This window comes from Sebastes fasciatus, chromosome 5 (assembly GCF_043250625.1).
Source record: "Sebastes fasciatus isolate fSebFas1 chromosome 5, fSebFas1.pri, whole genome shotgun sequence".
NCBI lineage: Eukaryota > Metazoa > Chordata > Actinopteri > Perciformes > Sebastidae > Sebastes > Sebastes fasciatus.
Window position 1 is genome coordinate 1,218,343 of NC_133799.1, and position 17,222 is coordinate 1,235,564.

At 41.0% G+C, this 17,222-nt stretch overlaps 1 protein-coding gene across 1 annotated transcript in view; it reads left to right on the forward strand.

Annotated features, from left to right (window-relative positions):
- Positions 1–530: 530 nt before the first annotated feature.
- gabra5 (gamma-aminobutyric acid type A receptor subunit alpha5) overlaps positions 531–17,222 on the forward strand; it is a 38,119-nt gene continuing 21,427 nt past the window's right edge. Inside the window, exons 1-7 of the mRNA XM_074636757.1 lie at positions 531–549; positions 4,755–4,885; positions 6,960–7,044; positions 7,187–7,311; positions 8,076–8,143; positions 11,345–11,565; positions 13,487–13,569. Coding sequence (XP_074492858.1) covers positions 6,962–7,044; positions 7,187–7,311; positions 8,076–8,143; positions 11,345–11,565; positions 13,487–13,569 — 580 coding nt within the window. The 5' untranslated portion in view covers positions 531–549; positions 4,755–4,885; positions 6,960–6,961. The remainder of the gene's footprint in view (positions 550–4,754; positions 4,886–6,959; positions 7,045–7,186; positions 7,312–8,075; positions 8,144–11,344; positions 11,566–13,486; positions 13,570–17,222) is intronic.

Here is a 17,222-nt window from a genome sequence, read left to right on the forward strand (position 1 = left end):
TTGTTGATGAATGAATGTGTTAGTGTAGTGTTGCTGTTTCTCTCATCACAGAGATGAGAGGTGGGCTCTCTCACATTTTACACATCTGGTCAGATCTGAAACATCTGTTAGTGTGGACCAGACTGAAACCTGTTTCATAATGCGAACATACGTTGTAAATGTCTCATTCTGATATTAAAACATGTTCTGGGCCGTCAGAAGACTCCTCCAGTACTGACCCTCTGCAGGTGAACACAGGTGTAATTAATAACAGTCATTATGGTAATGAGCTGCTGACTCTGTTACACTAACGACACCATCATTAATGAGATCAGTTACACCTGTGTTCACCTGCTATGACATGTTGGAGTGAAACTCTTCAGTTGTTCCTGTAAAGTTTTCTCTCTGTGTACAGTGTGTTTGTCGTAGTGGAAGAAGTTGAATATGACTGCAGAGAGACGGAGACGGAGACGGAGACGGAGACGGAGACGGAGACGGAGACGGAGACGGAGACGGAGACGGAGCTTCAGCTGGACTCTTCCCAGCAGCCTCCTCCCAGTTCCTCAGCAGGTAGGCTCTGATCTTTAACACTACTGGTTATGATATGATACTGATGGTTACCTGGTGTCGTAGAGTGCGAACAGCTTCTTGTTCCCATCGACAGCGTTCCTGTAAACACAAAAGAAGGAGGAATTACTTCCTGTGTCATTCAGTGCCGACTCTGAATCTGACGTCTGAGTCCACTCAGTCAGGAAACGTTCTCCTGTTTGAAGGTTTAAAAGCTGAATAATCAGTCGAGCCTCATCCTGCTGCAGACGGACGCAGAATGATGGATTTATCCTGTACCGTATAGAGGCATATGGTCTCCTCCTGTAGTCTGGACTCTTAACCAAAATAACATTTCAGGTTTGTGTCCCACATACTGAACGTCAGGCCGACTACAGGCCGCTCCATCAAGAGAGGAGGGAAATCATTTATATATATAAAGTAGTTTTACTAAAAGGAAACACATCACCACTAGAGAACTGATCAAATGTCTTACCTCCTAATACCCATTCTGTTACCTCAAATCAGGATATCTGCTGATAACAATCCAATACCAGTGTTCAATCAATATATCAATACTTTACTGCATGAAACTCATTGAGATTATTGATATGTGAGAATGTAACTGTGCAACGTATCCTCATACAACGGATCGGATGATATCGTACAAAAAGTTATTTCTCGTTGTCCTACAAATATTTAGCAACATGAGCGATCAGAACACCTGTGAGAGCTCCGGCAGCGTTTAGGTCAGAACACCTGTGAGAGCTCCGGCAGCGTTTAGGTCAGAACACCTGTGAGAGCTCCGGCAGCGTTTAGATCAGAACACCTGTGAGAGCTCCGGCAGTGTTTAGGTCAGAACACCTGTGAGAGCTCCGGCAGCGTTTAGGTCAGAACACCTGTGAGAGCTCCGGCAGCGTTTAGGTCAGAACACCTGTGAGAGCTCCGGCAGCGTTTAGATCAGAACACCTGTGAGAGCTCCGGCAGTGTTTAGGTCAGAACACCTGTGAGAGCTCCGGCAGCGTTTAGGTCAGAACACCTGTGAGAGCTCCTGCAGTGTTTAGACAACAAACTACTTGGTTAGGTTTAGAAACAGATGGTGGTTTGGGTTGGAGATCTCCTCCTGGACGCGGATGGCAGCTCCATCTACCCTTCCTCCGAGGTCCGCAACCTAGGCGTCATCCTGGACTCAACCTCTCATTTCAGTCAAATCCGTCACTAAATCCACCTTCTACCACCTCAAAAACATTTTCCGCCTCCGTCCATCACTCTCCGACTCCGTGGCAGAGACCCTCATCACCTCCCGTCTGGACTACTGTAATGGAGTCCTGTCCGGGGGACCGGCTCCAGTATGTCCAGAACTCAGCTGCCGGTTCTGACCCGCACTAGGCTCTGGCAGCACATCACCCCGACACTCATCCACCTCCACTGGCTTCCAATCAAGTCCTGCATCACCTATAAACTCCTTCTCACATACAAATCCCTCCATGCCCCTTCAGCACCTAACCAACCTCCTCCACCCCGACACTCCATCCAGGACACTACTCCTGATATCAGAAATGCTTCATCCCTGGACACTTTCAAAAAACACCTGAAGCGCCACCTGTTCATCAAGACCTCTGACCTCTGACCTCTGACCTCTAACTCTTCCTACACATCACTCTTTAATTATCTGGCTACTGTTTTCTCCTCTGTTTTATTTATTAGTATGATTTTGTGAGCCCTCTTTGTAAAGCGTCCTTGGGTTTCTTGAAAGGCGCTATATAAGTCCACTTTATTATTATTATTGGTGTGAATGTTGGAAGCATATGTTCTTCTACATTCTTTATTTTTATTTTTCTCGTCAGAGCACTTTTTTTGCATCGCTACTCTTTCCACATTTTTCAACATAGAAACTCCATTCAAACATCAAAACGTGCAGCTCAATTAGGACATGATGGCTATTACTTTTCTCATTCATAATGTTCATATTTTCAGAATTATTAACCATAATTCATCAAATTCTCCATTGAAATGAATGGAAGAGATGTTCAGAATTTAAACATTTTCAACTCTTCACTGCTCGTTCATACTTTCACCTAGAAACTCCATTCAAACTGTAAAATGTTCCACATCTTCCATAGATTCTGGCTATTATTCATCTTTCATTCATCCCAATTGTACTTTTTCAAATATTTAACTTTGTTTGGAGCTTGGTAAGATTCCCCTTTTTGTATGTTAACAGGAAACTAGGGATTCACCTAGTTTTTCAAAATAAAAGCTGAAATATATAATAATAAAATTGCTTTTCTAGTTATTATTATTATTAATAAAGTAACTGTAATAAATCAACGTTGACTTTTAGTTCCACATGGGTCAGGAACATCAGTCTCCATCCATCCCCCCAACCTCCAACTTCCATCTCCATGAACCCGAGCTGCAGCCGAACAACGTCACTCCGTTGAAACAATGATTCTTCTCTTTCCTTTAGTGTGTTATAGATTTAAAAAGTTCTGCAAAGTTACAAAGCCCAAAGTCCTCTCCTCCACAGAAACACTGCTCCTGAACTGAAATGCCTTTTCTTCTGTAACGCGGTGATGTCACCAAGTAACACATTTGCGTAATAGCTAGGTCTTGTTTGGCACGCCCTCAAACAAAGCTAGTTAGAGCGGAGCTGGAGCGGAGTCCAAAGAGTTTGGTTCAGTTGACCAATCAGAACAGTGTTTTTTGAATATTAAATCATGTCATCATGTTCTAGTAGGAACCCAGAATACCAGAATTAACCTGAAGATGAGCTGAATAGGTCCTCTTTAATAAGGAGCAGTATCAGCTGATCAGATCAGTGCTTCCTCTCTCGCTCTAGTCTCAGTCAATAATCAAATGGATCGATTTAACCAGCAGACACGTCCTCACTCTACATATTATAATATACAGATTGATGTTACTGTGGAGTTAATATGATAATTAGATTATGAAGCTTTAAGAGGTTTCATTGTTGAGGAGATGATTCCTCTGATGGTCCTCACTGTTATACTGAGACTTTATCTCTCTCTCTCTTTCTCTCTGTCTCTCTCTCCTCTCTCTCCATCTCTCTCTCTCCTCTCTCTCCATCTCTCTCTCTCCTCTCTCTCTCTCTCTCTCTCTCTCGTCCTCTCTCTCTCTCTCTCTCCTCTCTCTCTCTCTCTCTCGTCCTCTCTTTCTCTCTCTCTCCTCTCTCTCTCTCTCTCTCCTCCTGTCTCTCTCTCTCTCCCTCCTCCCTCCCCTATCTCCTCCTCTCTCTCCATCTCTCTCTCTCTCCTCTCTCTCGCTCTCTCTCTCTCTCCATCTCTCTCTCTCTCTTTCTCTCTCTCCTCTCTCTCTCTCTCTCTCTCTCTCTCTCGTCCTCTCTCTCTCTCTCTCTCTCTCTCTCCTCCTCTCTCTCTCTCTCTCCCTCCTCCCTCCCCTATCTCCTCCTCTCTCTCCATCTCTCTCTCTCTCCTCTCTCTCGCTCTCTCTCTCTCTCTCCATCTCTCTCTCTCTCTTTCTCTCTCTCTCTCTCTCTCTCTCTCCTCCCTCCCCTATCTCCTCCTCTCTCTCCATCATCTCTCTCTCTCTCCTCTCTGTCTCTCTCCTCCTCTCTCTCTCCCTGTATCTCTCTCCATCTCTCTCTCTCTCTCTCTCTTACTGTACATCCCTGCTGTTCTCTCTGCGCTCTCTCTCTCTCTCTCTCTCCATCTCTCTCTCTCTGCTCTCTCTCCTCCTCTCTCTCTCCATCTCTCTCTCTCTCTTACTGTACCTCCCTGCTGTTCTCTCTGCTCTCTCTCTCTCTCTCTCTCCATCTCTCTCTCTCTGCTCTCTCCTCCTCTCTCTCTCTCTCCATCTCTCTCTGTCTTACTGTACCTCCCTGCTGCTCTCTCTGCTCTCTCTCCTCCTCTATTTAATCGTTCCCGGTTCCCTCTCTTTGTATCTCTGTATCGTCCTGTGCTCGTCTTCCTCTGGATACAGACACTATATTGGATTTAGTGCAGAGGTAGCTGCTCTGTGAGCCGGCGGCTCCTCAGAGACCAAACTAAAGGATGGTCAGTCAGCACAAGTCTCTCCATCCTGCTGCTGCTGCTGCTGCTGCTGTTACTGCTGCTGCCAACAACCTTTTAATCGCTGCGGGGCGAGATAGAGCTCGCTGACAGAGGGATTATTACTCCACATCTTCCTCTCCTTTCTCTCTCTCCCTCCCTTTCTCTCTCCATCTCTCCCTCCCTCTCTCTCTCCAGTATGCGATCATTGTGCCGGATGGAGGTCTGCAGAAGAATTGATGCCAAACACTAAAGAGAGCGATCTGCGTGAGAGAGAGAGATATATCTGCTGGGAGGAGAAGAAGTTTCACTGCGCATCGTCTTGTGTGGTAAGAATCAGCTGCAGCAGAGAGATGATGGTGATGATGATGATGATATACAGGCCGGTGTGTGATAGAGACTGATAGAGAGCGAATACCCGAGGTCTGATGCTGGAGGCTAGAGAGCCGGAGGAGGATGGATGTGAGAGGAGGATGCAGCGTTACAGCATCGCTACTAGATCTATGTTCAGAGTCCAGCTGTGGTGCAGAGAGGAATGCAGCTGTGCAGATATAATATCTACAGTATATATATATACAGGTAGACTGGAGGTGTCATCGACTTGTTATTGAAAAACGTTTTTATTTAGTGAAACCGAGCTGAGGCTCCTGCAGTGAGATGAGTTGTTTGTAAGAGAGAAGTTTGCATCGTCAGCTTTCTTTATTCAGACTAACATCTGGACAGATGTTGTCCTGTAGAAAACGCAGATTGCAACTATCTGGGTGCGTGCTTGCTGCATCGGGTGCTGCGATACCGTCAGCACACCTGAATCAGAAATACTTTATTGATCCCCGTTAAAGTTGCTCTTATATACCTTCTATACCTTATGTATGTATACATGTACCGAGCTATGCAGGAATGGAATTTACTACTCACACATATCGCACAAGAAAACAGTCAAATATAATTAAAACTGTTAGTAAAACATCATCTTTTAATTAGAGACAAATTGTGTGTCTATATAATATAGTGTGATGTTGATGGTCTGATGATGTGGAGGCGGTCTGAGGTGTAAAGGGATATTTTTGATGTAGGCTACTTACTTCTTGTAGGATGGATGATATGATTTGAGATTATCTGAAATTAAAGTCACAAATTTATAAGAAAAAATTCTGAAATTTGCAAGAATATCAAGTCGTAAATTTACAAGAAAAAAACTCACAAATGTGTGAGATTATAAAGCCGTAAATTTATGAGAAACATACTGACATTGCAGCGTAACAGACTATTTCAGATTGTTTCTGATTGTCAGCAGCTCGTCTCGTCTGAGTGGGTTTCAGTCTTGTTCTGTTTTATTCTGTATTGTTGTGTTATATTATTCTGTATATGTTATATTATATTGTCTCGTCCTGTTTATTCTCACACCGTCACATCATCAGTGTGTTTGAGGACCTCAGGAAGAAAAGATGCTGCAAGGCTGCAGCTACTAAACTAAACTAAACTAAACTAAACTTATATATAAGCATAAAGAAATATAAGAAAAATAGAAATAAATTATTATTTAAAATGCAAGTTATGTAAATAATGTACACAATATATGTACAGCAATATAAATAAATAAGAAATATAAGAAATATGTACAAATATGTGCAATATTTAACCTTTATGTAAACAGGTAAATAAAAGATAAAAATGAAATGTACAGTATTAATGCCAGAGTATTGCATGGTTTAAGTATTATTATTATTATTATTAATAATAATAATAATAATAATAATAGGAAATGTCCGAAAATGTCCTACATATATGTCCAAAAAAAGACTGAAAAGAAGGCCGAAAAATGTCCGAGATATGTCATATGTCTGAAAAAACAGTCCCAAAAATGTGAAAAAAAATGTCTGAAATGTTGAGTATTGCACGGTTTAATTATTATTATTATTATTATTATTATTAATATTATTATATTACATAAATTATTCTACATTTCAGTTCAATTAAACATTTTTTTATATATATTAATATATATATTAATATATATATTTATATTATATAGCGTCAAATCATAACAGAAGTTATCTATAGACTGTTTTCATATACAGCAGGTCTAGACTGTACTCTATAATAATAATAAATATAAATAAAAGTGTCGTTGCTGTGCTTCTGTGATGTTAGAAGTGAAAACATTTGTGCACCTGAAAATAAAGATTTACTGATTATTTTACATTTTCCTCTCTAGTTCTGCTACAATAGAATAATTTAGCTTTAATGTGAGGTAGAATCCGTTATTGTGGTGTTGCTGTGTTGTTTCAGGGATGGGAGATGGGATGTGCTATAATAAATACCTCTATAATAATATTATATTTACAGTAAAGTGTTTAAACGTGAGGTAGAATCCGTTATTGTGGTGTTAATGTGTTGTTTCAGGGATGGGAGATGGGATGTGCTACAGCTCTGCAATGAGCCGTCTGTTGGTCTGTTTCTGGCTTGTGAGCATCACCTGCCGTCTGAGGTGAGGAACTGACTGCTGCTGTAACTGAACACGATGATTCACCTCTCACTGAATATATAGAAAACACAAGATGTAAATCAGATTATATTATAGGAGTTGTGTGTGTGTGTGTGTGTGTGTGTGTGTGTGTGTGTGTGTGCAGCCTCTCTCAGGATGTAACTGGAACTCCCAAAGAGGCCGAGTTAAATGACAACATCACCATCTTCACCCGCATTCTGGACGGACTGCTGGACGGGTACGACAACAGACTGCGTCCTGGACTGGGAGGTATAGGACACACGAACCTCGACACCTTCGACTGATTAAAGCAGTCACACCTTTCTACACAAAGCTCCGTACTGTAGATGCAGATGTTTGGATGAGAGATTACAGCTCTCACCGCTCTGCACAGCAACATCTGTCTTCTGCTGACTCCAGAGCAGGAAAACGTGTCTGTATTCATGAAGTGTTTTGACAAAGAGGCAACGCTCAGCTGTTTACGCCTCCTCTAAGTATGATTTAACGTCAGCGTGAACACACGGCGGAGCAGACAGAGAGCCGCTGTGACCTTGAGAGAGTCATTATTCCTGTCGTTCATAACGCTGCAGCTCTATTGTTCTCTGTAGAGGAAACAGGAAACAGCTGAGAAGTTCTGGAGAGGAGAGGAAATGTTTCTGTTCTATGAAACAGTAGAATGTTTAGATCATTACAGACTATTAATTAATTATGCATCATGAACTCTATTTGGACCTATTAAAGTACAGATGTTGCTGCTAACACTCAGTCTGTATCGCACTGGTCCTGCAGATGGAAACGGCTGAAAAATGTCAAAACGATGATGTAAAAATGACGGGAAAGTGTAAAAAAAAAAAAAAGCAGAAAAAAGTAAAAAGAAAGCTGAAAAATGTCTGAAAAAGGCCGAAGAAAGGTTGAAGAAAAGTCAGAAAAATATCCGAAAAATGTCCAAAACAATTCCGAAAAAATGCCAAAAAAAGATGAAGAATCTGTGAAACCTGTTCACATGACTGACAGTATTCTCTCTATCGTTACAGAGAAGGTGACTGAGATTAAAACCAACATCTTTGTCACGAGCTTTGGTCCCGTCTCCGACACTGAAATGGTAAGAAACTCCTTTATTAAATTACATTCTCAACTTAAACTAAATATTATAACACAACCCTTCCTTTATCTATAGATAAGTTCTAAAAGTCTGCTAAACTTTCTTTTACAGGCCGTTATGTCAATCACAATAGAATTATGTTAAACATTAATGTAAAAATGACCTAAATGTATTAAAATAAGTAACTTTAATAATCCAATTAATCCACATTCAATGTATTTGTATCATGACTGATTCACCCTGATCTTTCATAATGCAACATTAATATTAAGTCCACATCAGTGGAAGGTGCAGTCACACTGTGTGTTTACAGGATGGACTGAATATATTCAAAAAGTTTCTCCTTAAAGGTCCCATATGATAAAAAAGGGAAATGTTTTTTTTATTATAAAGCAGACTTAAGTCCTATATAAATACTGTGAAAGTATCGAAACACTCAATCCACAGGGAAATACACACAGCCCGTATTCAGAAACTCTGCATTTCAAAGAAGCTGTCAGGATTTCTGCCCATTCGCGATGTCACAAATATACAATATTTAGACCCTTGACACAGATTTAAACGTAAACATTCTAAATGTGTCACAGTTTATTTCCTGGTTGCAGTGTATATGAATGTCATCAGCTGACAGGAAGTACACATGGACCCAAGCTGTTGCCTAGCAACGCAATTATGTTGCAATTCCATCGCAATTCCGTCAAAACGGAGCGTTTCAGACAGAGAGAGTAAATACAGGTATATTCAAACAGACAGTTTGAGGAAAATAAAGTGTTTTTTGAACATTACAGCATGTAAACATGTTCTAGTAGAAACACAAAATACAAGTATGAACCTGAACACGAGCTGATATGGGACCTTTAAATGAGGCTCTGTGTCTACAAACAGCTTTATACCTTTTATGAAGTTACCTCCCATAAACATGTACAGTATTTATTGGGTACGGCAGCATATTAGGGCCTTTGTAGGTAAAAGACATCACAGAGCTGTGACAAGGGGGATTATTCAGAGAAAACATTAGATTAAAATTGTTCATTTACAAGAAAAAAACTTTGATATTCTCAGATTTTAGAATATCTGAGCAAGCCAAGTCCATAGGGACTTGGCTTGGGAACCGGAGGGTCGCTGGTTCTAGTCCCCAAATGGACCAAGTACTGATTGTGAACTGGTAGCTGGAGAGATGCCAGTTTGCCTCTTGGGCACTACCGAGTGCTGCCCTTGAGCAAGGCACCAAACCCCCAACTGCTCGGGGGGCCTGTCTCATCTCATTAATGCATACAGGTCCTGTTTGTGTCAGGGATCAATAAAGTGCCTTTCTTCTTCTAAAGTGGTAAATATACAAGAAAAAACTCAAATCTGTGTGTTGTTTTCTGTTATTTAAAAGTCACTTAAGTACGACCTGGGGTAGATTAATGGACAGGCTGGTCTAGACTGCAGCCTAGGGGCCCCAGCCTAGGGGCCCCAGATTGGCCTGATTACTTTAATTATTTAAATTTGCTTCAGAGAAAAAAACAAAACTCTACCCCTATTGGCCCATAAAAAACATAAAAAAATGAAGCAGCTGATAAATGTGGGCCACATCTACCCAATCACCTTTTGACCCTGGCCCCATGATGGGACCAGGGTCAAAAGGTCAATGTGGTTTTCAAATAATACAACACTGGACAGAATAGTGACAAAATATCAGAAAGAAAATATGATCACTGAGCACAAAAACGAAAAGTACAACGGCTGAAAGAACATCAAGATCGACTGAAGAAAATCCCTAAATGAACTGGATATGTTAAGACCGTGTAATATTCCTAGTACTCGTTTATACATGGCACTAAATGACGTTTCTCTGGTAACGTTAAAGCATGATGAGTAAGGGTGGGGGGGGGGGGCGTATAAAGAGTGGCCTAGGGGCCCCTGACTGATGTCACGAGAACCGATACTTCGGTACCAACAAAATTAAAAAATGTGACAGTACTCGTTTTCTTCGGTACCGAAGGTAGAAAACGCTACCTTCGCCTCAACTCGTTGAGAAAACAAATAGCAAGAGTCGGCTATGGAAGTACTTTGCGTTCGAGGCGGATTTACATGGAGTAATAATAGATTCACAAAAACCAGTATGCGGTGCAGTAACGGTGCCGTCGTACTTTTCTTTCCAAAGGAGGAAATACTTCCAATTTAGCAAAGCACCTCAACGACAGACATCCAGACAATATAGTTTGTTTTAAATACTTGAAGGCTACATGCCACTGTTCTGTTTTGCAATATTAATAGACGTTTCTCTTTATTTATTACTTAAAGGCTACACGCCTCTGTTTTTTGTAATTTTCAAATGTTTTAATAAAGCAGTGTTGAATTACATAGGATTTATTGTTTTTTTTGTTTTTTTTACCTTGGTATTGAATTGGTATCGAGAATCATGTAAATTCACTGGTATTGGTATCGACTACTAGATTTCTGGTACCGTGACATCCCTACCCCTGACCACCTTAATCTGCCACTGAGTATGACGCTGTATCGGGGCCATAATTGGACAAACAAATATAAATTATGGAGCCGGGGTATAATATTCCATAATATTTCTGAATTTCTAAGATTAAAATCACAAATTTACAAGAAAAAAATACCTCACAAATTTTACGAGATTATAACGTCATAAATTTACAAGAAAAAAACGTGGATATTCTCAGATATTAAAGTGGTTAATATATGAGAAAAACATATCACAGATTTACGTGAAAAACTCAAATGTGTACGTTGTTTTCCTCTGGAAACGGTAATGTTTCTTCAAAGTTTGGATGCTGATGATAATCTGGTGATTCTGGGCTAAAAGTTCCTGATTGATAAATTCAATTGCAAAGTATAATTTGATGAGGTCATCCACTGCAGGAATCACACACGACAAGCGGTGGCGTCTCTGGTGAGATGAGGTTGATCAACTTTAAAAAGTAAAGCGATGTGGGTCCTTGTAAAAAACAAACAAACAAAAAAAAAGAATATTCAGTTTTTTTCTCATAAATTTATGAGTTTAATCTCAGAGAATATCCAAGTTTTATCTCGTAAATTCTGAGTTTTGTCCATAGATTATCCCCCGTCCCTTCCCGCGCCTCCATAATTGATGTGTTTTCTATCTATAACGGCCCTAATACGCTGTCATAATTGGGCTAATCAGTTAACGAGTGTTTTAATGTTAACCTGTTCTTTTCTCCGTAGGAATACACTATCGACGTGTTCTTCCGTCAGAGCTGGAAAGATGAGCGGCTCTGCTTCAAAGGTCCGATGGAGATGCTTCCTCTGAATAACCTGCTGGCCAGTAACATCTGGACTCCCGACACCTTCTTCCTCAACGGGAAGAAATCCATCGCACACAACATGACCACGCCCAACAAGCTGCTGAGGCTGAAAGACGACGGGACGCTGCTCTACACCATGAGGTAACCTCAGCAGGGTCAACATTTATCCTCCAACTAAAACACTGAATCATAACTGAGGTCTACATGTAGAGATGTTCTGTATCTACACCATGAGGTAACCTCAGCAGGGTCAACATTTATCCTCCAACTAAAACACTGAATCAGGACCGAGGTCTACATGTAGAGATGTTCTGTATCTACACCATGAGGTAACCTCAGCAGGGTCAACATTTATCCTCCAACTAAAACACTGAATCAGGACCGAGGTCTACATGTAGAGATGTTCTGTATCTACACCATGAGGTAACCTCAGCACGAACAACATTTAATACTTCAATCAGTCCCACAACTAAAACACTGAATCAGGAACGAGGTCTAAACATGTTGTGTGATCCAGTTAGAGGTGACTAAACACCCATCAGCCTGTAGTACTGTAGTACTGTAGTACTGTACTACAGTACTACAGCAGTACAGTAGTACTGTAGTACAGTACTACAGTAATACAGTACTGCAGTACTGTATTACTGTAGTCCTGTTACTGAGGTAATGTGATGTTTTGTGAGACCTCGGCTGCACCAACAGCCCACACACTCGTACTACATGTGTCTCAGTGGTGCAGCGATGCGTCATCATGTTGTCCTCATACTGATACTGGAGGTCCTCTTCCTCCTCCTCCTCCTCCTCCTCCTCCTCCTCCTCCTCCTCCTCCTCCTCCTCCTCATCCTCCTCCTCCTCCTCCTCATCCTCCTCCTCCTCTTCCTCCTCTCCTCCTCCTCCTCCTCCTCCTCTTCCTCCTCCTCCTCCTCCTCTTCCTCCTCCTCCTCCTCTTCTGAGATTAAAGTCATAAATTTATATGAAAAAAATATTTTTTTCGAGATTATAAAGACGTAAATTTACAACAAACAAAACTTGGATATCCTCTGAGATTACAGTCACACATTTACAAGAAAAACTCACAAATCAGTGACATTATAAAATCATAAATTTATGAGGAAAAAAACTTGGATATTCTCTGAGATTACAAAGTCAAACATTTGGAAAGTAGTGGAGTTCAAAACTGCGGTAACACCAGCCGCCTTCTGAATGAATGAAGGTCCTGAAAGATACATATGAAGCATGTCTTCTTCTATGGTGTTCTCAAGGTCTTGGTGTCTTAATGTGGTATTTTGGAGGGATTATTGATCATTTTTATCAATTCTCCAGTGGTTAAAAATGGTTAAATGTAGCACCAAATCTGTGGAACAAATGGTATCAACTCAAAAACTGATCCCAACTAGGATTAGTAATAAAGTTTTGTGGGTTTGAACGCTATCTGGCTGCACAGCTACAGTTTGTAATGACTGACGGCTGCTGGTTGTTACGGGCTGTTGAATCTGCAGCAATACATCATATATTATAAGACTGTATGATGGACTTTTAGTTAATGATAGTGTCTGTTAACTAAGGCTGTGAACGTTGGAGGAAACAGTAGAATATTTCCCTCTGAAGTGTTGCAGAGTAAAAGTAGAAATCAGCTCCTGGTATTACCTTGTATTAGGATATCATGTGTAGACTATTACATGTCTTCAGTGTGTATTCAGACTGGTGATGATCAGTGAGTCCAGCAGAGGGCAGCATCAGATCAGGTTGTGTAGAGTTCAGACAGTAGAGACTCTCTACAGGAGCTCTCTGTGGTTATTGGTGCTTTATCGCAGCTCTACAGGAGGTGGCAGCAGAACTCCACCAGATCATCCTCCTCTGATTCCTCTCACGAACCTTTCAGAGAGCTTTAGTGCTGCACACAAACAGCTGCATCCTCATCACGGCGCCCTCTGGTGGCTCACTGACACTAACGAAGACAGACGAGGGCTCTGATTGGTTAATTAAACACAAATGAAACTAATTATTTATAATAAGAGTTGATGATGATGATGATGTGTAATTTTGCTCTCTCTCCTCTCAGACTGACGATCTCAGCGGAGTGTCCCATGCAGCTGGAGGACTTCCCCATGGACGCCCATGCTTGTCCCCTTAAATTTGGAAGCTGTGAGTAAAAACGCCTTTAATGCAAACAGCTAGTAAATAATACAGGAGGAAAGAGCTTCATCTCTTTGAGCGTCTTTGAGAATATTATAAAGCGCTATATAAATCTAATATATTATTATTATTATTATTATTATCTCCACCAGCAGACACACCGGTAACCCTCTGAGACCCACAATACACCTGTTCTAGTCTTCTTTAGGGGGGTCCAGGAGGTCTTTAGGGGGTCGAGTGGGTCTTTAGGGGAGATAGCAGGTCAGCAGTAGATGTCACATAGAAGTGGTGAACATCATCTGAAAGCTGGAACCTGAAGATTAATCTGAGATGCAGCTCAGCACTGAGGGTCAAGTTGTTCTAGTCATTAATCTAGAAGTATCTGATGATCATCTTCATGCTCTGTTATGTCTCAGAAGTTGTTGCAGCAATTGTTGGGTTGATACCATTTGTTCCACAGATTTGCTGCTAAATTTAACCATTTTTTTACCACTGGAGAATTGATAAAAATGATCAATAATCCTCCAAAATACCACATTAAGACACCAAGACCTTGAGGAACACCAGAGAAAAAGACATGCTGTGATTTGGGATCAAAAACTTTTGACATTTTGTTGGATTCCTGCAAGAATTCCATTTTTCGGCGATTGGATGGCGAGCACTTGTGTGTGTAAACTGCTCAGAAACCTAACTCTTCGTCTGTGTTTCTTCTCTCCAGGTGTGGCTGTTCTCTTGATTGGGTATCAATCAAGAGAACAGCCACACCTGGAGAGAAGGGGGCATATAACAATCCCGGACGAGCCCCCAAATTATGTTCGACCTGGTCAACGAGCTTTTCTCGGGGTCGTAACACCGGGTGTGTCTGACAGCCTGTGTCCCTCCGGTGCAGAGCTATTGTTGTAGTGGCGGCGGCGGCGGTGCAGGATTCAGCCGTGCAGCCGCTGACACTCTGCTCCTGATGAAACCATTAATCATGTCAGAGCTGCTCGGCTGCAGCCTGCACCGCCTCAGCTACACTTAATGGGAAATATCTCACCAGACCTACATTCACCACCAAGGTAACCTTTAAAAAGCCAATCCTCACACCGTGCACACGCAGCTCAACAACCACGCCTCTGGCCTCCCTCCGTCACCGCTAAGCCCGTCAGGTCTCCTCTCAGCTCCAGAGGAAACAGGGATATCTGGGGATCTCCTGTCGTGTCAGTTTAAGATTAACTCTGAGGTCTTCCCTGTGGCTGACGTATGGAGGCTAATCTCAACACTCTCTGGGCTCAGAGAGTCACAGAGTCACAGGATGCTGCTGCATGCTGCGTATCATTAAGCCACGCCCACGCCTGCTTCGGTCACCTCCACCCCCCCGCGGAGGAGGATAATCACAACTATCTGATGTAACTGATCAGTTGCTTCAATTAATTATAGCAGCTTTAAATAAGAGAATCAGAGTCACTGAGATTACAGGTGACTCAGATCAATTCACTTTATTTATACCTGAGAAGGTGATTATAACACAGACACACACGATTAACAGGAGAGGAAAGAAAAGGTTTTATATGTATTTAAATAATAATAATAATAACCTGACCCTCCAGATGGTTTGTTCCTCAGAACACATCTGAGACGCTGTCATTGGAAACTATTTAGAAAAGGGCAGGTGATTGGATGAACCATCTGTCAATCAAACTCTTGCTGAAGCCAGTCAGGAGAAGAGTGAAAGCTTTCAGTCGTGTCCTCCTCTCCACAGATAGAAGTGATGCTATCGCAGCTACGCTAACCCTTCAGGAGACGTCATTGTTCTTTAAAACGAACAATCGCCGCTCCGTGTCGTCACACTTACACCTAAGTCCCGCCCCTAGCGGCCTGTAGCTCCTCACTGATTGGCCCGTGATCTGGCTTGCAGACCAAACACATTACTTGGAACCTGACGAGATGGATTTTCGTGTGTCATTTGCAAGGTTATAAATAATAACGCCCTCCGAAATAAAATCAAAATATTGTAAAACAGATTTAATATTTGACTGAGGTGGTAAAGTTTGATAAAAGTGTGATGGAATCAGAACTTTGTGGATAAATCAGGATGATCATCGAACATCGTGGACGGAAACGACAAGAATTCACATTTTCTTTTTGCCAAATTTCTGGAACTTTGGTTTATATTTGTGCAACATTTGGACGGAAACCTGCCCGCTTTTTTCTTTTTTTATCATTAATCTTTTCATTATCTTATTATTTCTTTATTTCTTAAATTTTTTCTAATTTATCATAATTTTTACTTTTTCACAATAAAATATATAAACATTGTAGGAATGGTTTAAGTATGAACAACATCATATGTAAGCAAATGTAAATTTAAGTTAAGTCTGGCGCTCCTGCAATAAAGTAAATTGAATATAATATAAATATAAATAAGAATATTTAATCGCGATTAATAGCATGGTTGTCCATAGTTAACAATCTCAGAAAGATCGATTGCGTTAATAGGGCTGTCAAAGTTAACGTGATAATAACACGCTAACACAAATTTGTTTTAACTCTGAAATTTCTTTAATGCAACCTATGATGTTTAGGTTGTAGCGGCTTAGTTTTAAGCTTTAGTGAAGATCCTGGTATCATCTGAAACTATAAAACCTGATGAATCCATCAGTACCAACCATGTCATACTAGCTGGTCATGAAGGAGGTTAAATAACGCTCCAAACTAACGCTAAATGTTGGAGATGAAAAACTGTCATGTCCATTTTCAAAGAGGTCCCTTGACCTCTGACCTCCAGATCAGTGAATGTAAATGGGTTCTATGGGTACCCACGAGTCTCCCCTTTACAGACATGCCCACTTTATGATCATCACATGCAGTTTGGGGCAAGTCATAGTCAAGTCAGCACACTGACACACTGACAGCTGTTGTTGCCTGTTGGGCTGCAGTTTGCCATGTTATGATTGGAGCATATTTTTCTGATATTTTTCAGACTTTTTAAAAACCCTTTTTGCAGATATTTTCAGACATTTGTTGGACAATTTTCTGACTTTTTTTTGCCATTTTTTAAACTTTTTTTTCGAACATTTGTCAGACTTTTTTTTTTTTTTTAATTTGTTAATTTTTTCGGACATGCTAAATCTTTATGCTAAATGCAGTACCTGTGAGGGTTTCCGGACAAACCATGTCATTGTTTTGTGTTGGTAATTGATTTACAATAATAAATATATACATACATTTACATAAAGCAGCATATTTGTCCACAAAAGCTCACAAAGTAACTAAGATGCACAAAAGGACGTACAGTATATAATGTTCATATGTTGTCATTAATATGTATTTAGAGGTATAATAAGCAGTGTAAGAGTATTATTCTACATTACAGTGAACTCACCGTATCCAACAGAAAATACAGGATGATAACTTCAGAATACGAAATACTTTATTGACCTTAAAATGATTGTTAATGTTCCAGCAGAGATGTGAGGTTGTAAAGAGTAAAGTTAGCAGTCCGGCTCCATTAACCCTCACTAATCCTCCGACCTGATGGACAGCACTCACCATCAGCTGCTGGCTTTAACTCTACTGTTACTGGAGCTTCTACAGGAGCGTATCTATGTTCTCCAGCTCTAGGTGGACCTTTCCTTAAAGAGACGAGCCGCTCCTCTGAGCTGCTCAGTTTTTGAGCTAAT